The 22633-nt window shown below is 42.1% G+C and overlaps 1 protein-coding gene across 2 annotated transcripts in view; it reads left to right on the top strand.

The window, feature by feature from the left end:
* Nucleotides 1-22633, top strand: part of TRIM44 (tripartite motif containing 44) — a 106245-nt gene that overhangs the window by 46689 nt on the left and 36923 nt on the right. The window contains exons 4-5 of one of the 2 annotated variants that reach the window (XM_046643638.1): nucleotides 6575-6594; nucleotides 20574-20721. In XM_046643638.1, coding sequence (XP_046499594.1) covers nucleotides 6575-6594; nucleotides 20574-20718 — 165 coding nt within the window. In that variant the 3' untranslated portion in view covers nucleotides 20719-20721. The remainder of the gene's footprint in view (nucleotides 1-6574; nucleotides 6595-20573; nucleotides 20722-22633) is intronic. The other variant, XM_046643639.1, reaches the window with a different exon arrangement.

The following is a 22633-nucleotide window of genomic DNA, read 5'->3' as shown; positions in this document are numbered from 1 at the left end:
GCATCTAGAATGATAACCCATCTTTCATTTCTGATATTGATAATTTGTAATTTCCCCCCTTTTTTCTTGATCAGCCTAACTAGTATTTCATTAATTTTGTTGGTCTTTTTGAAGAACTAACCTTTTGATTTGCTAATGTTACTCTTTCTTTTCTATTTTGTTTATATCTGCTCTTATTTCCTTTCTTCTACTTATTTTGAGTTTACGTTGTTCTCTTTTCTAGCTTCATTGATCATTGATTTTACTACTTTCTTCTTCTATGTAAACTTTTAAATCTACATTTTTCTCTAAGCACTGCTTTAGTTGAAATACAACATAACTTTGGTTTTCATTATCATTCAACTTGAAAGGTTTTTTCATTTACCACGTGATTTTTTCTCTTAACTCATCAATTATTTAGGAGTGTGTTGTTTAGTTCCAAATATTAGGGATTTTCTAACATATCTTAGAATTATTCATTTCTAATTTAGTTCTGTTGTGATCAGAGAACATATTCTGAATGATTTCAGTCTTTTAACATTTATTGACACTTGTTTTATGGCCCAGTATATGATCTATCTTGGTGAATGCATATGTGCACCTAAGAAAAATGTATATTCTGGGGCTGGCCCAGTGGCCTAGTGGTTAAGTTCGTGCACTCTGCTTCAGCAGCCCAGGGCTTGCAGGTGTGGATCATGGGCCCGGAGCTCCACGCTGCTCATCAGGCTGTGCTGCGGCGGTGTCCCACATACAACAAAGAGGAAGATGTTCACTCAGGGCCAATCTTCCTCACCAAAAAAAAGATATATATATTTATAGTCTGTAGTTTGGGCTATAGTATTCTATTTAATATTAATTTAAAAATAGTAATTTTTAAGTTATGTTTTAACTAATTTTTGTGTCTAATTATTCTATCAGCTGCTGAGAGAGGGGTGTTAAGTTTCCAAGTATAATTAAGGCTTTATCTGTCTTTCCCTTTAATTCTGTCAGCTTTTCTTCAGAGATTTTGAAGCTCTATCATTAAGCAAATACATATTTATGATTGTTACATCTTCTTGATGAACTGACTCTTTAATCATTATGAAATGTCCCTCCTTTTCCCTGATAATACTGTCTTGATGTCTATTCTATCTCATGTTGGTATAGCCAATCCAGTCTTACGTTTACTGTTTCCGTGGCATATCTCTTTCCGTCTGTTTGCTTTCAGTCTGCCTGCATTGTTAAAGTGTGTCACTCATAGCCAGTATATAGCTGGGTCTTATTCTTTTATCCATTCTGATAATCTCTGCCTTTTAATTGAAGTGTGCAGTCCATTAACATTTAATGTCATTATTAATATAGTTGAATTTAGATCTGCCATTTTATGATTTTTTGGTTTGTCCGTCTGTTTGTGTTCTTCCCATTGTCTTTTCCTGCCATCTTTTGGATTTTTGCCACATTTATTTGAATTCCATTTTAATATCTCTATTGCCTTTTATAGCTCTATTACTTTATATTATTTTTTAGCAGTTTCTATGAGGATTATAATATATATCCTTAAATTTTCATTTTACTTAAAATTAATATCATACCACCTCACATAAAATGTAGACACCTTGTAACTGTATAGGCCAGTTTACTCTCCTTCCATGTTCTTTATGTTATAATTTTCATATGTGTAAAATCTACATATATTATAAACACTGCAAGATAATTTTAATTTTAGCTTAAACAGTCATATGCTTTTAAAGAAATTAATGAAAAAATCATAATTTTGTATGTGTATGTATGTATAGTTTTTAAGCAAGTTTGTGGTAATAGTTGTATAACTCTGTAAATTTCCTTAAAGTCATTAAATATACACTTAAAACCAGTAATTTTATGTTATTAAAAATTATACCTCACTATAGCTATTAAAGACAAAATTCTAGATATCCCACCTGCCCAAATGCTATTTGCCTTTGATTGGTAAAAATTGTTCCGGAACCAGCCCATGAATACAGTGTGTCTGCTGTAAGGAACCTTCAGTACCGGTGAGTTTGATTAGGTCAGGTAGAGGCACAGAGCTGCCGGTTGAAAGAGCCCAGAGATTACAAGGTGGTGTTTTGGTGACGTTTCTTTTTAAAAATGTGTTTTTAATCTTTCTGAGTCATCTTATAGAATATAGGATAGAGAAGGAGTTTCACAGTCCCACAGGTCTAATAAGATGTGCTCTTTCCCCTCGTCAAATAACTACATAAAATTCTTTCTTTCTTAATCATTATAGAATATTCAAAATTTATAGACAAAGCAGAAAGTAAACACAACACACTAAGTAGATAGTTATCACTGAGTGTTATATTTGTTCCATTTTTTCTTTTTTGTGTGTCGGGGAGGTTTTTTCCAGCTGTATTGAGATATCATTGACAGATAGCATGTAAATTTAAGGTATAAAATGTGATGATTTGATATGTGTATATATTGCAGAATGATTACCACAATAAAGTTAGTTCATCCCCTCATGCTTTTTCCTAACATCGTATTTTAAATTTTCCTCATATTACTAGAAATTCTTCATAAACATAATGTTTGAATCCTGAATCAATGATATAAATTTAACTTTTACCTCATTTTATTTCCAGCTTCTTACTGTTGTTTATAACATTGTAGTAAATGTTTTTGTTTGTGAATCATAAGTAATTACTGAGTATGATATGGACGTTTCCAGGCCCTTATACATATTTGCAAACTGTCCACAAAACAATTGTATCAGTTTACATTTTCATCACCAGTTTTGAAACTCTCTAATTTTTTTGGCTGAATTTAGTTCTTTTATAATACTGTTTGCCAGAGTCAAGTATTAAAAAATGGTATGTCTTTATTTTTATTTGCATGTCGTGAGCATTTCTATCTTTTGTCTAGTTTTGAGAGTAAAATGCTGAGCTGCAGTGAGATAATCTTAGGAGAAGTCAGTTCAAATGAGTAAATCATTAAAAATGATGCTTGCATACCCGAAATGTTTATTTTAAACTTGAAATATGCATCTGTGTATGTCTTTGATTCTGAGTCACAGCCTTTTCTTTGAGAATATGGGTTTGCTATTTGGGGTGGAATGTCATATTTCTGGCATAAACCACACCCATACTGCACCATTTATAAAGTCCAATTTCAGACTCTTTATAATGAGGAGGAGTAACATTCGAAGCAAGCTAAATATAGACTCTAGAATTTTATGCTTCATTTTTTCTGATATTTTGCTTGTCTCACCTACATCAAAATTGACAGCTGTTTTTAAGTAACTCATCTTTATTGAATTTTGGAAGCATTCAACTTTTCATGGAAGCAACTCTTCTCTTTTGCACTCATTTTTTGTTATTTAATAAAATGTGTCATCATAATTATAAGTTCAACCGATATCAACAGGCTTAGGAACAGACTTGTTTGATTCTTGGTGAATATCCATTTCCACTGATGGAAGCAGAAATGAGAGGTTGTCCCAGAGTGTAGCCTACCAGCCAAGAGCAGTTAGGGTGTTTTACGGAGCAATTTGGGAGCATTGCTTAATCTAATAAGTCATTTAAGTGGAAACTGGTGTTTAACACACTTTCAGTTCTAATATTTTCTGAAACCAGAATTTACTCATACTAGTGGTAGAAACTAATCTTAAATCCTACTTCTTGCCCTCCCTCCTTTCCTTCTTGAATAATTATTTACTGTGTGCCTTGCGCTGTGCTAGGTGGCAGTAAATAAAGGGATGAACAACACAGTTTCTGTTTTCAAGGATTTGGAATTCAAAAAGGGAGACCTTGTATGGCACTGTGACTGTCAGTTTTCTGCTCTAACTACTGCCCAGAAGTGGGAGCCCTACAGATGCAGAGGACAGAGTAGGATTACTCCACCTAGCCTGTCAGTGAGGAAACGTTTCCCAGTGAGGCTTGGTCTCAAAGAATGGACAGGAATCAGCTAGGCTTTCAGAAGAGGGATATACATTTGGGGTAGCAGGAATAGCATGTGCACACTTTTTGCTAGCAAGATTAGTAATCTGCTGAATGTCTCTGACCTATTCAGAATTGCCTTATAATTCCTATGTGTATTTGTTCTTTCATTCATTTATTCATTCCTTCAACAGTGAAACTCTCACCCTGGTCCACCCCATGTTTTGCGATAGTAATTATTGTTTCTGAAAAGAACCACATATCTATAAGCAACAGAAATGGATGAATGTGAAGCACAATCTTGTGCCCCATCTTCTCTGTCCTTCCCCACTCCCCCTAGAAGTGCTGTTAGTTAACAATTCAGGGAAAGTACAATAATGACCACCATTCATTGAACACTTAAAATGTACTAGACACTTGCTTAGTGTTTTACACACATTTTCTCATTTATTTTAATTTCTAAGAATTAGGGTCTCCATGTGTAAATGAGGAAACTGAATCTTGGAAAAGTTAAGTAAGTTGCCAAGAGCCTTGTTGTTGAAACAGATGAGCCAGAATTTGAAGCCCCGTCCCTCTAACTGACGAAGGCCATCTCTCATCCCCTGCAGCAAGACACGTGATCCTGAGGACTTGCTCTGCATCACGGGGGAAAGTTCAGATACATTGTTCCATAAGGTTCTCCTAGACGATTATGTTTTCACATCCAAAGATAATTGAAAAATTGTGTTGAGGCTTAATTATGTTATTGATAGTTATGTAATTCATATTAAATTTAAATTATATAAATTCATTCTTACTAGATTATAGTTCCCATAAGACATGCCAGTTGATCAAAAGGCACAGAAAGCATCCACGATCCCTGTACCCTCCTTCCATCTCTCACCCCACATTTCTCTCTCATTAGAGTACGGATGATTAGCACTCTTACCAGTATTGCAGATCCTTAACAGTCTGCTAAAATGCCCTTCTTATCCAGCCTCCAGTGGATAATCTGATGTAAATTACCTTTCTGGCAGCAGCTGTCCTTTATAAGCTTGTTCCCTGGCAATCTCCCTTTACCTCAGCTTCTCTCACAACCCCCAGCCCCACAACACCACCACCCCCACGTCCCCGCCCAAGACACAAATACACGTCCGTATTCTCTGCTTTTGCAGAACTCAGAATTCCTTAAACATACATTTCTTTTGACTTCTGTGCCTTTGTTCTTGCTAGTCCAGTGCTTTTCCCACGTCTTCTGTTGTCAGCCTGGGAAAATCCTGCTTATCCCTCAAGTGCCACTATAAATGTCACCTTCTCTGTGAAGCCTTCCACCTTCTCCTGGAGAGGCAGTGTTTATCACTGCCCATTTGACTCTCGAAGCATTCTGTTTCTGTCTTTCATAGAGTCCTTAGCCCATTTAGTCATTGTTCATTTTCTGTCTGTTTCCCCTGGTCTAGAATGGGAGCTCCTAGGTTAGATCATTATGAGTTGTCTTTTACCCTTAGCGCCCACATGTAGTAGCTTCTTAAGGTATCATACTGAATTGTTACTGATATTGATAATTACCTTTATTAAGTGCATCCTGTATCTTAGGCACTGCGCTTGATGTTTATATACATTATTTCATTTAATCTTCACGCCCATCCTATGATACAGGAACAATTATTACCCACATTTTACAAATTAAGAACTCGAAGTTGAGAGGCACAATAACTTGACCGGGGTAACACTTGAGCAAGCACGTGATGGAGTCAAGATTTAAATCCACAGAGTCTGACTCAGAGCTCATTCTCCTTTATACCAATAGGAACAATCAATCAGATAAGTTCTCTGGGGAGTTATCAACAGCTAGGAGATACATTTTCTGTTGAGACCAACCCTGAATGGCTCAAGAAGACGTGAACGATACCTTGTTACTAAATGGATGAGTGAGGTCCCTTGGAAAAGGCTGAAGAGTCATTTGAAAAATCTTGTTTGCTCTCAAAAAGAGGCTCAAAGCAGTCTGCTGTGATCACTGATAAAGTCAGGTTCAGAGAACACAGTACCCAGACAAAGAAGCCTTCTACATTGTTTTTGCAGAGAATGAATGAGAAGAAGAGAAAAGCCACTGTTTGGCTGAAGAAGGATGTGGACCATTACATGCCAGAACTGCTTTTTACGAAGGAGAAGCCCACGGTCCAGATTAGTTAATTAGCTTGCCTCAGGGCACATAGCTAATAAATAACAGGGCTTGGACTAGAATCCTGATTTCCTGAGTCCCAGTTCAGTGCCCTTTCCACCATAGTGTGCTCTGTATTAGAGTGGCTGTGTTCATGTTTGGAGAAAAAAATGCTGGACCAAGGTAGGAAGGAGTCTTTGAGGGAAACAGCTTGAAGCTTTTGGAGCTGGTCAGCTTTTGCCTAAGACCTGCTGCTATTTTGGGCTCTCAGTTTGCTCAGAACTAAATACTGCCAGCTACACAAATAAAAGGCAGGGCTATTATTTAGGCCTCCTAGGTCTGTGCATTCACTTCTCTGCTTGCAAGGGCAAGTTCATCTCTGCTGGGCAGTTTGAACATGGGCTTATATTAGCCCTTGTCAGCCCTTAGATGTCTGCTGGTTTGACTGTTACAGTAAATGCACTAGCCTTGCTTTCGGGTTGGGAGAGGAGAGGGAAGAGAGAGAAACCTAAATTGGTCTCTACCAATGCTGATTTCTAATGCTGTTTCTTTCTGTTTCTTTCAGGGTGACGAGGAAGGACCCAGGTAAGATCACATTGTTCTTGCTTGTCTGTTCTCAGAATTGAAGTAGAGTGACATTTGTGGCCTTTTTAATGCCCCGTGAAATACGCACAACCAAGAAACAGCACAGAGAAGGTATCTCTGTCTGAAGCCAGGGCTTTGAAGATCGTGTTTAGTGAGACTCCCGTCTCCCTCCCCATCTGTGGTGTTTCCTGCGTGTAGCCTTCAGATAAAGGTAGACTTGAAAGTGTGTCATGAGGGTAACTTTGCTTTGTTCTTCATACCTTGTTAAGAAGAGTAGGCACTGTATTTGGATGGTAATTAGGCTATCAGCTGGACTGACTAGATAAACTTTTGTGTTGTTCTTTCTTGACTGGAATTGGATTGCCTTTTTTAATGGACTCTGGATCCAGTAGTCTTTATTTCTGACCCCTAACATCTTTGTGTCTGACTCAAGACACCTATATGGTGACTCCAAGGTCATAGGTATAACACTCTGGGGAAAACTGCTGCTTTGTGCATCTGTATCACCACATGAAATTTTTTTTTTAACTTTTTTTTTTTTTAAGGTTTTATTTTTCCTTTTTCTCCCCAGAGCTTCCCGGTACGTAGTCATATATTTTTAGTTGTGGGTCCTTCTTGTTGTGGCATGTGAGTTGCTGCCTCAGCGTGGTTTGATGAGTGGTGCCATGTCCACGCCCAGGATTCGAACTGGCGAAACCCTGGGCCACTGAAGCAGAGCATGCAAACTTAACCACTCGGCCACGGGGCCGGTCCCCAACCACGTGAAATTTAAGAGTGCATTTCATTATTGCCTCAGCCTTGCAAGGAACCTGAACTTTGGTTTACCTAGCTTTGCTGCTCAGGCTGTGACAACAGGCTCTAGGAAACGCTGCAGCTCTGCCGTCAGCACGATTGAGGGGCATCTGTACAACAGTAAAATGCAGTGTTCACATGGCCCCCCTCTGTCACATAGGATCAAGGACTGTTAAGGCTGGGAGGTATCAGAAAGGTCCTGCAGGCCATTGCTAGTCAAACTTTAGTTTTAGCAGAAGCACCTTTTTTTCAAATGGGCTTTAAGTAGAACTTCGATGTATGTAAAGCAGTTTTTCTCTGGATAAAATTGGGGGCCACATCCTCTGGTGAACCTTTTCTCTTCATTACAGTAGACACTGAGGGGCTTCTGCAGAAACCTAGAGTTCCTCAGAACTCAGTTTGAAAATTGCTTATCTAGTTCAGACTTCTCATTGAAAGAAGCTAAATGAATTGTCCAAGATTACCTTACTGGAGCCAGGATTCGGCCCTTCTTTGGTTTTATTTACAAACCAGCAGATACAGTTCCTTCTTTTCTCCTCTCCCTCCCCATATCCTGAACCCCTTTCTTAGTGCCAAGTGTTGTCCCACATCTGCGTGTCTTGGTGCTTCCCTCCCTTGGCACCTGTTCTCAGCCTAGACCCAGCTCCTGTCTACCGTGACTGAAGCCACAGGCATCCTGCTTCAAACCTACAGAGCCTCAGGGGATCCCTTCAAACCCCATCTACCAGCCTCCTCAGCAATAGGCTCCCTCTGCTGTGTTCATTTCCTTCCTTCCCCTTGCCTGCCTGCCTGCCTTCTTCCTTTCCTTGCAACCTTCCATCCGTCCTCCTTCCCTCCCTCTTTCCTTTTCTTTTCTTTTCTTATGACCCTACTATGTGTTGGGCACTGTGCTATGCAGTGGGAATATAATGATAACTAAGACAGACATGGCCCCTGCCTAAGTGTAGTGGGAGAGATGAGCTTATAACCAGGCACTTATACTGTGGGGGAGGTGCTATAATTAAATGAAGTTTAGGCTGCTTTAGGACGGGCTCCTAAGTCAGTCTTGGAGGATAAGGGGAGGCTTACCAGAAAAGGTTATATATAAAGAGAGGTCTGAAAGATGAGAGGGCAGCAGAGGAGGAGCAAGGGCAGAGTCGTTCAGGTGAGGGAGTAGGTTGCGTCGAAGCGCCGGACAAGAGGAGAGTGGAGGAAGAAAGCAGAGCCAGATGATTTAGGGCCTTATAGGCCCCCTGAAGGCATCTCCGCTCTATCTGCAGGCAGTGGGCAGGCATTAGAGAACTTTAAACAGGAGTTAACCTGAGTAGATGTGCATTTTGGAAGTCTCCCCTGCCTGTAGAATGGCAAATGAAGTGGGTCTACACCGGAGCCGGGGAGACTAGTTAGACTAGGCTGGCGATGCTGGGAGCCTAAATCAGCCTCTAGTTATTGAGCAAGTTGTCACTGTTTTGCACAGACCTTTGGTTTAGATAAACTCTTTAAATTGTTCTCTTGGCACTCCCCCCTTCTGTTCTCAAGACTAGCTCCAGCTGCTGGGAGGAGCCCTAGACCTTCTCCCCAGAGAAGGGAGTTCCAGTAAGACCAGAGTAAAGAAAACACCTTAGCAGACAGAATGTGCAGAGTCCACGGGGAGAAATGGCGTTTCTGTCTTGAGAGAGTCTGCTTATGATGGGCACACTCATCTTATCTTTATGGCCACATGCCAGAGTGGCGTTGATTAGAAGGCTACAGGGACCTTATGAAGAGATTAACTACCTTCAGAGATACTATTCAGTGTGCGATCCTGGCTTTAGAGTTTAATTGCAGATAGCTTCATGTCATTTGGGCAAAACAGTGGTGAAGCAATAGAGGTTCTTTACCAGCAACCAAGACGCCAAGTGTCTCCCTCAGGCCGGGCTGCCGTGGGTGTCAGCAGGGATCCTGTTGGACTAGGACTTGACAGAACCCTTTTTTGGTACAGTGAGCACTTGAAGAGCAAGTTCTCATTTGGCAGAAAGAGGAGTCAAATTTTCTTTTTAACATTTAAATGCAGACTTACTGGTTCCATTCAGTTTGTGTTGAACTACCATTTGGCTCAGTTTGTTCCAATTAACACTTCAGGGCAGATTGCCTTTGATCTGAAATTTTTCTCATTTATGATGTACACTTTACCATCTCAGTAAGCCAAGCAGAGTTTGTACCAAAGGCTTCTGTATTGCTGACAGTATTAATGAGAGTTTGCTGTGTAAGGGAGACAAAGGAGCGTGGGTCTGCCTGCTCAGGGGAAGGAAGAGGAAGGACTCCAGAGACCCTGCGTTCCAGATCTGCTTGGATTCTTAGTCCTGTGTCTCCTTCACTAGCATTCTTTCCACACGGCCGCTTCCCCATTGTCTGCACGCAAGTCTGAGGGAGAAGTGGATTCCCACCCCTCTCCGTGGTGGCAAGAACAAAGGAGAATTCCTGTCCTACTGAAACGTGTTTGTCTGTAATAGATCTGTGTCTTCCTCCCTTCCTGCCAGCTAGAGTCTCCCTGCCTTCTTCCCTCTTTTCTCTTTTGACTTCCCAAGCTGTTTGACGTGAGGTGGCCAAGTATTTGTACTTTTAGTCATGTCTGTTCCTTGTCCTGGATTTTATTGTTTAGTTGTCCTGCTAATCAACAACAATAATTGTAGCTGCCACTTATTGAAGGTTTACTGTGTACAGTGTTTTTTATGTATTCTCATTTAATCCTCATGTGGAGCTATGATGTAGTTTTTATCCCACTGGTAAAATGAGGAAATTCGTGCTCAGAAAGATTAACTTGCCCAAGATCACACAGCCAGTAAGCAGTAGAGCTCAGACCTCAATCTGGCCTGGCCTCAGGACTCATGCCCTCAACTGGCATTCGGACTGTCTCCAAGAGACCAGCGCACGTCTCTGTGTGACCCTGTGTGAAAGCCAGAAGGACTCACCACTCCTCAGAGGACCACTCTGGTCTTGTTCCTCTAACCTGGGGGTTCTTACTTGCTTTGACTTTGAATTGCTGTGGCCTCTGTTTTCTGCAAGCTACTTCTCCTCTCCTTAGCCTGTCATTATAAAGGGATATTTCTTCATCTCATCCTCATGCAGTGTCCTCTGAGAGTGAGCAGCAGAAGGGGTGCTTTAAGACTCCCTGGGGAGCAGGCAACCAAGCCTTCCTCTGACCTCACAGAATTAGCTGTCTGTTGCCCCTCCACCTGGTAGTTTACTCTTCCAGTCCCTGATGCAGTCATATAGACGGCAAGGATTCTTGGAGGGCAGGAGGAGCAAAAGTCCTAATATGTAGAATGTGGATATTAACCACTGTGGAGTCATCTTTTAAAAGAATGTCTTTGAAGCCTAGAGTGATTTTCTTTTTCAAGCAAAAAAAGCAATTTACACTTTTGGCAGCAATTTTCTGTCTTCTCTATGCTATTATGAGAGATCTTCTGTTCACTCCCTCACAGATTGGCTCCTTCTCTACTCCTGCCGGAGCCTGCTGAGAAGTAATATATATTCAAGGAGATGGGGTGGCAATGGGATCTGCTGCCTTGAAAGCTGTTGTGTAGTGGGAGGAAGTCAGAGAGGGAAGGACCCTTAAACTCTGTGCTCAGAGGAGAAAGGAGCAAGATTATTATTAAATTTTGATTTGCTATTGAGCTTTTCTGTAATTTTTTTTTTAAACTAAGAGGAAAATGGCTTTTTAATAGTAACAGCCATACTTGGGACTTCTGTAGAATTTTTCACCCTCAGCACTGGTTCGTATTCAGACAGTAAGCTCCTGCTGAGATCAGTGTGACTGTGAACCATGCTGATTCTGTGATCAAGCGGGCCGTGAATTCTGAAGGAGCAGAGGCTCAAGGAGCATCAGCAGACCTGCCTTCCCTTCTTGGTCTGCCTGGGACTGGGCGTGTGACCCTGGGCAAGCTAGTTAACCTCTTTACCTCTTTATAATGTGTTTTTATTTCCCAGTAAATATTAGTCTTTTTTCCCCATTCCCCACCCAGTTTTTTTGGATGTAGTTGTGTGGAGGAATACAGTTTTGTATCAAATATGGAGTGGAAAGAATCTGTGTATGGATTCTGTAATTTGGTAATTTTTTTTTTAAACTTCTCAGTTTTGTTTCTTTAAAATTTTTCTTGGGGCTGTGTACTAGGCATTCTTTTCCCCCCTCTAAAATAATAACCATATGTTCTTAGATATGGCATTTCTCTTCCTGACGACTTAGTTTGTAGAGAGAAGAGGGAACTAAGTCAGTAATACACTTAGGTTTCTTTTGTTCTCTGATTGCAAATTCGTGGTTTGGTTTTTGCAGTGGCTTCATTTCAGAAGACCCAGCTGGAAGCCAGAGAAAATGGCTCTGATACTTGTGACATGAAATGGAGCTATTATACAGGGCTGCTTATTATACAGAAGTGGGGTTCCAGCCTCTAAGTTGGCCTTTAGCGTAGAGTCTCTGACGTGTAATGTTTCCCTGTTCTGGAACCTCTACTGACTTTGTTTTCCCCTGCTGATGTGGATTGTTTATTCTCTACTCATCCAGATGAAGGATGAACCATGCTGTGCATTGTGTTACCTATCTATGATAAAAGCAAGCCTCCTTGCTAAAGTAATTGATTTTCAGATGTTTGTCCATGAGAGTCACAACTTTATTTTATTTTGTGTGTATTGGTATAAAATCAAAGAATCCATACATAGCTGGAAAATTCACCCAAGGATCCTCTAGCTTATTCCATCTGCCTCACACTGGAAATGCTGGCCAGGAGCAGCTTGTGTTCCAACACATCTGCCTGCCTCTTTCTGGCTTCGTAAGGCTGAGAGAAAGGGCTTTGTAGGGTGGGGCCTGGATGTCACTGGGTACCCATGGTGTTTTGCTAATCATCTCTTGTTTGCTATCCATTACAGCGGTTATGAGGCCTGGCAGGCTAACCTTGTTTGTGTCTTTGACCTCAAGGTCAGGATATCAGAATAACATTCACCTCTAGGAGCTCTGTTCCTTAATCTCTTAAGCAGGAAAGATTGCAGAGGAATTCTTTCATTCATTTGTTCACAAACATTTTCGACTGACTACTGTGTTGCCAGGCCCCGTGCTAGGTCGTAGAGGTGTGAAGATGGTAGAGACTTTGTCCCCTCATTTAAAGATCTCAAAGTCTAGTTTGAAAGAGAGAAGTAAGTTAACAATTTTAATGTCACATTTAAGTGCAATATAATAATTATTATTGTAAATTATTATAAAGAAGCATTTATTTTTATTAAATGCCAACTATGTGCAGGAAGTATTTTAACCATTTACATGTATCATCTCATTTATTTCTCACAGCAGTCCTAATAAGTGGTTAAAACATTTCTCGTCTGAGATGAGAATACTGAATTGCAGAGAGGTTATCCATACACAAGGTCACACAGCTAACAAGTGATAGAACCGGCATTGAAACTCAAGTAGCCTGACTCGAGAATGCAGGCTCTTCACTACTGCACTATAATGATTCTCTGTATTCAATATATTGGGTGTAGAGTAGGCTACAGCTAACTCAGACTGGGGAGTCAGAAAAGATAGCATTTCTGCTGTACCTTGCAAGATGGGTAGGGATAGGCTCTTCCAAACAGAAAGGATCCAAGCAGAGAGACCAGTGTGTCCAAAGGCTCAGAGGAGAGAAAGTGCATATGCTGTGTGGGGAAGGGTTGAGTGCCTGTGTGACTGGACTGTGGCAGCAATGAGACTAAAAGGTGGGTGAGTCCACCATGTAAAGGGTCTTGTATGCCATGTTGAGGTACCAGAAGATTTGTACCCTTTCCTTTTAGACTTACCTTTTGACTACAGCATTGTCCTATCTTCAGGAGAAATGAACAGACTTCTGAATCCTAGGGATTTCTTGGGATAGTCACATCTCATGATTTGTTATGGGTAAATTGTTTGCTTTCTTTATGCCTCAGTATCCCCACCAAATAGCACATCCTATTGTACTTAAAGGGTAAAGATGCTATGAAGCATTGAAAGTATTCTTCTTTTGGGTTCCTTCTTTTAGATGGAAAAACAAGCAAGTGAGATGAAGTAGTTGTAAAAGGAAAGTGTTTGATTTGTATCTTATTTATACCTCTATTTCGATGGCTCCTGCCTGCCTTTACCTTAAACTCATGTTTGGAAGGTAGTTATCTGGTTTCTTCTAAGTTAAAGGAGAAAAGGAATACTGAAGCACCTCCATTTTCCAAAAAGATTTAAAGCTATAGATGTTTTTTAAAAGCTAGTCAAAGAATTAAGTTGATGTTGCATTTGTCTCTGAGTTAGACTCGATGCTGGAGAGTCTGGCTGGAGCCTGGGTGTCATCTTCGTTGTTTGGCTTCAGTCATTTTGGACTGGCTGAGCCTAACAGATTTTAGGAAGTCACAAAACTCCAGTCTGTGTCAAGAATGACTGAAGTTGATGTCATTGGTTATGTGCCCCCTCACTTGTGGCAGCCACAGCAAAATTGTTGTTAGTAGTGTCTTTTGATTTTAGGCGAAACCTGCTGGTGTCTTCTCACTTCCTCCCAGTGAGAGGCAGGTAAAAGGTTAAAACTTCTGTCTTCCCAGCAGCTTCCAGGGATCTCTCCCTTTTTTGTAAGCTCCATGTGTCTGAACTGCACAGAAACCCACAGCAGACATCTGTAACAGAGGCTGGGAGCATAAGCTGGTGCATTTGTTTTTTTGTTTTGGTTTGCGTTTTTTCTTTTCAAAATAGTATAAAGTTTAGAGTCAGTGAGTGCAGTTTTCTTTAAAATTAGAACTGCAAGGAGGTGGCTTCAGAACTTTAAAAAAGGTGGACAAAGGCTGAGATAAAGCTGGGGTACCCTAAATGGTGAGGTCCTTACCAAGGACGATATTCCCAGGCCTCTGCTTGTTTGCACTCAGGACCTAACTGTAAGTGGTTGTAGATTCGTCAGAGAAATACCTCCTTACCCACCAGCAGGGGTTTCAGGGAAGAAAAACGCTTTATAAGTGCCTCATTCCCCTACTCCTTAGCACCTCTACCGGTTGTTCCCTGTAGGTTGCAGCGTGCTTATAAAATGGAAAAGCATTTTGTTTCCTTGGTGAGGACATGTCTCCCTCCCCTCTGGTTCCATCAATTCTATTTAAAGGAAAGTGAGGTTGAGCAGGAGAAAACCAGCACAGAGAGGGAGGAGCTGACAGAATGGCAGTGAAGGTAGGGAGAGAACCGTTTCTCAGCTGCCTCTGGCTGCTAGATGTGTCTGGATCTAGATGCTGTGGGGCATCGTGCTGCTTTATCCCACCTGCACAGGCACTGCCACTTAGAGCAGGACCGCCCTAAAACTGACCACGCTGCCCACTTTGCCCTGACTTTCAGGGGTGTCCAGGATCAACGCTAAACAGCAATACTAGTGAGACCTGCTTGTGTGTTGAACATTCAATGGGATCTGGACCTGCGTGTGTTATTTCAAAGCTTTAAAACAACTCTGTGAGACAGAGCTGTTCTAATCCTCTTTTTACAGAGGAGGAAATTGATTTTATAGAGGTTTAGTGATTAAGCCATGGTCACAGTTAGAAAGTGACTCAACCGGGTTTAGAACCCAGATCTATCAGGCTTAAAATTCTGTAATTTCAAGCACTACACTATACTGTCTGTCTCAGGAGATGGAAGATTCATATCTTCCAACATCTTGGCTGGGAATAAGCGAAGTTAATGGAGGGAATTGTGACAAGCCAACAGGGATTTGGCATTTTTATCAGAAAAATTTTTTCATTTTCTTTGTTGAATGCCAACAAGCAATTTGTCTGAGACACAAGTTGAGGTGGAGCTTGCCAGGAAAATGCCTAAGGTGGAATGAATAGGAACTTCTCTCCCCAGACAGGTAAACATTAGTTTACTCCCTGGTTTTTGTGGAGCCAGTAACTGCCATTGCCTCTTCTGAAAGAGCCACTATTCACCCAGTGGCAGGTGCAGGCCAACTGTTGTCATGGCAACGTCAGGAAAGGCAAGCAGTTTAATTCCAGAACGGAAAATTAAGGGGGGGGGGGGGGGGGGGGGGGCAGAGAAATGGGGGGATAATTGTTTCAGGAGGGGAAACATAGCAATTGCCAGCAAGCTGCGTAGATGAAAAGGCCAGGCACAGATGCTCCAGCCCAGCAGGCCCCTGGAATTCAGTGCCCATCCCCTCTGGTTAGGAGTTTCTGATGAACTAAAATGAAGGGTCGAGTCCCCAGCCAACCAAGACTCTTTAAGGAACCAAACAAAGAAAGAGAAATGTTGCCTAGGCTATGCAAAGACTTGCAGGGGCCAGATGAATGACTACTCTAAATGATGTCACCCAGCCGGAAGCAGTCCAGAAATGCTATCTGGACTCCACAGGGAGGACTCTTGCATCGGGGAAAACAGGACCCACAAAGCATGCCTGTTGTGAGTCTCTACTTCCGTGGGTGGGATGGAGGAGCGTGGCCTGTCAGAGGAGACAAAAGGAAGACTTGAGGGGGTGATGAACTTGTTCAGGTGCTGGCTCATCACCGCTGTTGCTCTGTCACCCCCTGGAGATTGTAGTCAGAAAATGTAAACTAAGCCTTCCACATGGATTATCTATCTCATTTAATCCTTACAACAACCTAGGAAGAAGGCGCTGTTTTTCTTCTCATCTCAGACTTAGATATGTTCAGTACCTTGCCCAAGGTCACAGGGCTAGTAAGCCAATGTACTGAATCTTTGTATACTATTGATTTGACTAATAAAATAGAATCTGTTCTTCTATATAGGGAGTCATGGTCCCAATCTAGAATGAAATCAGACTTAAGAGATATTTTACATTATCTACAATAAAAAGGAAAACAATATTTTTTCTAGTAGAATAAGGTAAATTACAAAATAGAAATTACTGAATGAGCAATATTGGAGAATGTCCTATTATGCTTTTGAGATCTCTCAGACTCACAGCTCACAGCTCACATGCTCTGTGTCCCAAGCCGTGATCCGATGAGTAACTGAGAGTCAGGAGTCCTTCCTAAGTTGTCCTGTCGCTCTCGGTGGATTGAGGCTGGGAAGAGGAGGTGACTTGGTGACAACACACAATGGAGAGAAACTGTCCAAAACTCTTATTATGATAGATGTTAACCACACTTCTCTGCTTTATGTGTTTTTCATGGACACATGGAGAAAACTCCATAGTGTATATAGCAAGACTTCCCTGTGTTCTAGTATGTGTGTATGAGTGTAAGAGAGAGAGATTGTACTTTAAAACGGTGAGTCTCGGTGGGAGGAGAAACAGCATTCATTCAGCAGTGTTTACAGAGCACCTCCTCTGCTGTAGGTATTGTCTTTGGTGCTAGGAATACAGTTTTCAACAAAATGTTCAAGGTCTGTGCCATCTAAGAGCTTACATTCTACAGTCTCAAGTTAAGGATTGAGGAATGTAAGTGGTATATAATTTGAGTGCATTTTAAAGAAAGCCCTTAGTTCTCTCTTAAAACCTATCATAGCAAGTAAAATTGGCCCAGTCCTTCTGGCTGGTAGGAAAATATGCAGAAGGTAGAATAAAAGTGAAGTAAAGGGTTGGTAATCACTACTTAAAACTATGAGCTTCCCCCTGATTTTCCAGAGGTTTGACAAACTAATAAGTTGATGTTGCCTTTGCAAGTGAAACAATTAGTATCAAAATTGGGGAGCTCAACTGACAGTAATTATGCTGGAAAATGTAATTTTGCTTGCATAGTAGAGGTAGGATTATTTCAAGGAGATCTCATTAATGTGCTGTTCATCAACAAAGACCAGTGTAACCTTTCTCTTATTAGATTAGTGCAGGGTCCTGATGCAAAAGGCTGTTGGAATAATTCTCAGTCTTTTGTTCTAAGAAAATAATTAAATACTGTCTAGAAGTCTAGATATGGAAATTGAAGTCATTGAAGACAGGAAAACAGTGTGGCCACTCATTCTGAAATCAACATAACCTTCTTTCATTTCTGCAAGTTTCATTCCTTTATCTCCTTAGCAAATTTTATTGTCTGCTGTGTGCCAGGCCGTGCTAGATGTTGGAGCTATAGTAGAAATCAAAACTGAATACACTCTTCGTTTTCATGGTGCTTGCTATGTAGTGCTGGGTCTCTCCTCTGCATTTCAGGGGCATACATCTGCTCTGTGTCTGCTCAGCTCTGCACGAGCTTAAAGAATCAGCAGGCTAGTAGAAAGATGCATGACCTGTAACTATAGGTGGAAACCCTCCAGCGCAGGGCTTCCCAGGTATGTTCAACTGAACACTAGTTATGTGAGTTGTTCACTTATTCTTCTAAACTAGGGTTTCGTGGTCCAAGAAGTTTGGCACATGCTGCTTATTTACCCACCTCTTGGAGTTCCACAAGTACCTTGCTATAATTCAGGCTTTGAGCAGCCCTGTGATAATGAGACCTGTCTCCTTTTTCAATCCCAGCATTCCCAGACTTACTGACCATAAGGCTATTTTAACCCCTGTCACAAAAGTCTCCTTTGGAAGCAGGCTTCTTCGGCTAGAGGAAGGCAGCTCATTCTCCACTGAGACGTGTTGAGACACTGAGACGTGCTGCTCTTGATTCGCCATCCAGAAAGAGGGTGTAAGGAGCGTAAGGCAACGTAGTTAGAGTCCTCATCTCTTAGGCTGAAATCTCGTCCTCATTCTACTTTCCTTCAAATAATTGGGGCTTCTGAACCATTTCTCTGCTATTATTGATATAATTTATTTCCAGTACAATTAGAAGTGTAGCTATTGGGGATACAAGTAATTGAAGCTGAGACACATTCCTGAGAAAAGGAAGCCTTGAGAGGGCCACTGGCATATTTTTAAAAGTTGACATAACGGGGCCAGCCCGGTGGCGCAGCAGTTAAGTTTACATGTTCCGTTTAAGCGGCCCGGGGTGGCCAGTTAGGATCCCGGGTGTGGACATGGCACCACTTGGCACACCGTGCTGTGGTAGGTGTCCCACACATAAAGTAGAGGAAGATGGGCATGGATGTTAGCTCAGGGCCAATCTTCCTCAGCAAAAAAGAGGAGGATTGGCAGCAGTTAGCTCAGGGCTAATCTTCCTCAAAAAAAAAAAAAAAATTTGACATGACAAGCGGCCAACCCAGTGGCGTAATGCTTAAGTTCACATGCTCTGCTTTGGTGGCCCAGGGTTCATGGGTTTTGATCCCTGGCACGGACCTACACGCCACTCATCAAGCCATGCTGTGGCAGCATCCCACATACAAAATAGAAGAAGATTGGCAGAGATGTTAGCTCAGTAACAATCTTCCTCAAGCAAGGAGAGGAAGATTGGCAACAGATGTTAGCTTAGGGCCAATCTTCCTCACCACAAAAAAAAAAAAAAATTGACACGACAAAAATCAATCTTGGATGTCCATAATTCCATTCAAAAAAGAAGATATCCATTATAAATAAATTTTTGTTCTTTTCATCTTAATTATGTAATTCCTTTTGCTTTCTAACAATAAGAAAGTTGTGATACCACTTTGTAGTTTTAAGTCAGTGTATAAAGTGGGCTTATCCCCTTAGCACATGACAGTGCCTCCTACAACCAGTAGCTATCATGTACTTATCACAGCTTGGGAGGGCCCAAGAAAATAATATATAAAAAAGTATTTTGCAAACTGTTAGTGCTGCATCTAAGGAATAATTATGGTTTTGGTTTTTTTCACTAATGATCATGGGACTTCTTAACAATCTGTGTGTCAGAAATTGCCCTGCTATGACCAAGCTCTAACGCCAAATGGATTTATACATCAGGATCACGGTATTCTGACTTAAAGGCCAAGAGAGGAAGGCACTGAGACCAGGGTGTCAGGCCCTCGGAGGTACCTCTCAGTCCCTCAGTTTTCTCCTCAGTCATCTAGGGGCAGTAGCACCCACTCTGTGTGACGGATCGAGTGAGATAATCTGTGTGAATGTAGAGCATAGGAAATGTAGATGATGCTCTGTACCCTTCCAAAGTATACAGCCCCAAACAGGAAATCTTAACTGGATGACAGACAGTTAAGTCTTTTCACAGGGGTATTTGTTAAGACATAATTGTGTTTACAGCCTGAGGTTCATTTATGTGTCATTTAAACAAACATTTACCAGAAATAACAAAGGAAACAAGAAAATGAACCTTCATTCAGCACCTTTATAGTTTACGGGGTGCACACAGACATCTCTTTTCCTTATTCTAACAAACCTGAGAGGTGGTTTTGCTCTCCCCGTGTTACACAGGCAGGAAATTGAATGAGAATCAGTAACTTGTCCAGGGCTGCCCAGGGAGAGCTGGACGTGATGCAAGTCAGGCCTCGAAGGAAGGCTCACTGTTCACGTCCTGTGCCCATGCTCTCACGCCGCCTGTTCAGAACATCGCTCTCGTTTTCTCCTTCCTCTCCCACATGCTTCTACCTTTGCCTTCTCCTTCTCAGTAAATGGCATCATCATGTCTCAGGCCAATAACCTAAGAGTTGTACTCAGTGTCTCTCTTTTCTTCATATTCCATATCCAGTTAATCAGCAATTCCTGTCAGATTTGCCCTCAAGGATCCATCAAATCCAAGGACTTCTCACCACCAGCCGCCCACCATCCTGCTCCAAGCCACATAATTTCTCTCTAAGAATCCTTCTGCCTTCCCCTGGTGCCACTCTTACTCATCCTTACTCCCTCCATCCCCATTCTTCCCCCCATTCCATTCTTCACATAGATGCTAGAATGATCTTTTAGGGTGCAAAGAAATCATGTAATTCTTCCATTCTGGATGCTCCAGGATGAATGATATCATATCTGGAATTTACTTCAGAATAACCTGGGGGGAAGGGCCCTGTGAAGTCATACAAGATGGGCTTCCGTCCACCTCTCCATCCTTACGCCTGCCCCTCACCCCACTGCTCACTTCAACCACACTTCCTACTTCAGGGCCTTGCTGCTTGTGCTCCCTTCTGCCTGTGTGTTTATCCCCAGATCTTCACGTGTCTGGCTCGCTCGCTCACTCACTCTAGGCCTTTGCTGAAATAGTACCTCTTTAGACCTGCATTCCTTACCATGCTTTGGTTTTCTGCATATACTTGTCACTACATGAAAATGTATTATGTCTTTAACTTCCTGTTTTCTTTCTTCCCCACTAGAAAATAAGTGTCATGAGAGTAAAAGCTGTGTCTTTTTCACCACTATATTCTCAGTGCCTAGAAGATAATAGGCACACAGTTATTTTTTGGATAAATACATAGCTATGCAAACCCCTTTTCTCAGTTATGGAGAGACCCCTGGTTGGGAAGAGGAAAGCCTTAGACTCGCTTGGTGGCACCCACAGTCTGTCGCCTTATGCACCTCGTCACCGTCCGTCGCTGCTGCTTGTGAGCCTGCTCTTGTTCTTCACAGACCCCAAATGGGGTAACAGGTGAGAGGATTCCAGGGGAGGGGTTAGATGAGCACATGTTCGTGAGTCCTTTGAAAACAGTGAGATGTTACAGTGGGAGAAAACGCCTGTACTTGACGTCAGGGCAGCGCTGGTAGGGAATTGATACAAAGCCGTTTCCTCACTGTTTCTCTGTAGCTCTACCCCTGCGGCTTGGCAGAGACTCGACTCTGGCAACGTTAGAATCGTAAGCCTGGGCCCTTTCATTCTTTCACTCAAACCCTAACCTAAAGAACAACTTGCCCAAGCCATATGGTTCCCAAAATTATGTGAAATCATTCTTACGCATCCTAATTTTTGCTAAGAACCAACTAATGTTAAAATATCTAGGGGCATCTCACTTAGACAGGGCTACCATAATGATAGGAAAGTCTTCTCTTGATTGTTTTCAGTCTTGTTTTGTTTCTCAGAACATGCCAGACTGCGTTCGCATAAATGAGTAACACTGTCCTTAGTCACACCAGATCTAACCTTAGTGCTGTTTGGAATGAGAAAGCCTCATCCTCTGCAGTTGCCAGATTGATTTAAAGGAACTGACCCTCCTGTCTTCAACACTGTGAACCTTGGCTGATCAGGACTCCTTTCAGAGATTCATACTCTTTGCTTTCTTCTCGCACTGGCCTCTCAGCCTCTGTGGCGTCTTAGTAGTTCCATCTCCTTCTCCCCTTACCTCAGCTAAGGAGCCATCTTGCTTACCAGTGTGGGCGTTCGGCACCCCGAAACGTTTCCTTCTCAGTAGAAGCTGACAGCTAATGCAGTGAAAGTTCCAGTTGCTGTAAGTTGTGTTGACACTTGTAGCATAGATCCTATAGCAATGCACTTCCTTACCACACAGGTAAAACCTAGTCATTCACGCAAAAGAAGGACCAGGAGATGGTTTCCTCTTCAAGAGGAAGGACTGAGCTGTTCTGAGAGCCCAACCTGCTGCTCCCTCTGTTCCCAGGTTGAGGGGAGGGAGGTATGGGTGGGAGCTGTTCCCAGCTTCTGGAGACAACTTGATTGTGTACCAAGAGGAGTTTCAGTAGAGGAGAGTGTGGCTCTTGAGTGTGGGGCTGAGAGAGTTCTGCCTTCCCGCCTCCACTTGAGGCCCTTAGGTTCTTCCTGGACTGAGTCAGAGTACAAATGTTGGGTCTATGTCAAGATAATGAATGGGGAAAAAAAGAACTGGTTTCCTGTCATAGTCATAATAATAATTAGTAAAAGTATAGAAGAATCTGCTTACTGAATCCTTAGGAAGAGCCTAGTAAGTGCTAAGCACTCGTCACAGGAGTGCTGGCCTGGGCCTTGAGGCTGTGTGTGAGGGTGATCTCTCCCTTGCTTGAGAGGTATGCTCGTGTTAGCTCAGCTTGGAGAAGTTCTTGTGAGAATGGTTGGCTCAGCGAAGAGCTCAGGGAGCAGTCTTGGCCTCCTCACAGGCCTCGTGGAAGCATCATTCCAGATCCACAGCCACACTGATGGCCAGGGTCCACACTGCCTTTTCAGCAGTGACTTCCGGTGCTGTCCCCCCAGTGCTCGGCTGTGGTGGAGCCTCAGCTGTCCATCTGCTCTTTAACCCGGTCAAGTCCTCCTTTTCCTTCAAGCTCCAACTTATTACCCTCTTCTTCCATGAATCCTTCTTTGATCCTCTAGTTCATTTTCGGACTTACCACTTTCTTCTCTAGTTTATAATTATGTATATGCTCTATCACGCCGGCCACCTGTGAGCTCCTGAGTGGCAACATCTGTACTCAATTTTTCTTTATCTCAGTAACCTGTAGCAGGTCACTTATACTATTTGCTAACTCCATACTGAGCAACAGTTCACCATGTTTCAGACTTGGAAAGTGACTGACTAGGACTCATGAACCCTTGGCCATTCCTTAGATAATAGTGATCATGGCCGTAATAGCTAACA

This window comes from Equus quagga, chromosome 17, assembly GCF_021613505.1.
Source record: "Equus quagga isolate Etosha38 chromosome 17, UCLA_HA_Equagga_1.0, whole genome shotgun sequence".
In the NCBI taxonomy this organism is placed as follows: domain Eukaryota; kingdom Metazoa; phylum Chordata; class Mammalia; order Perissodactyla; family Equidae; genus Equus; species Equus quagga.
The sequence above is the reverse complement of the archived record's forward strand: the minus strand, read 5'-3'. Positions and strand labels throughout refer to the sequence as shown.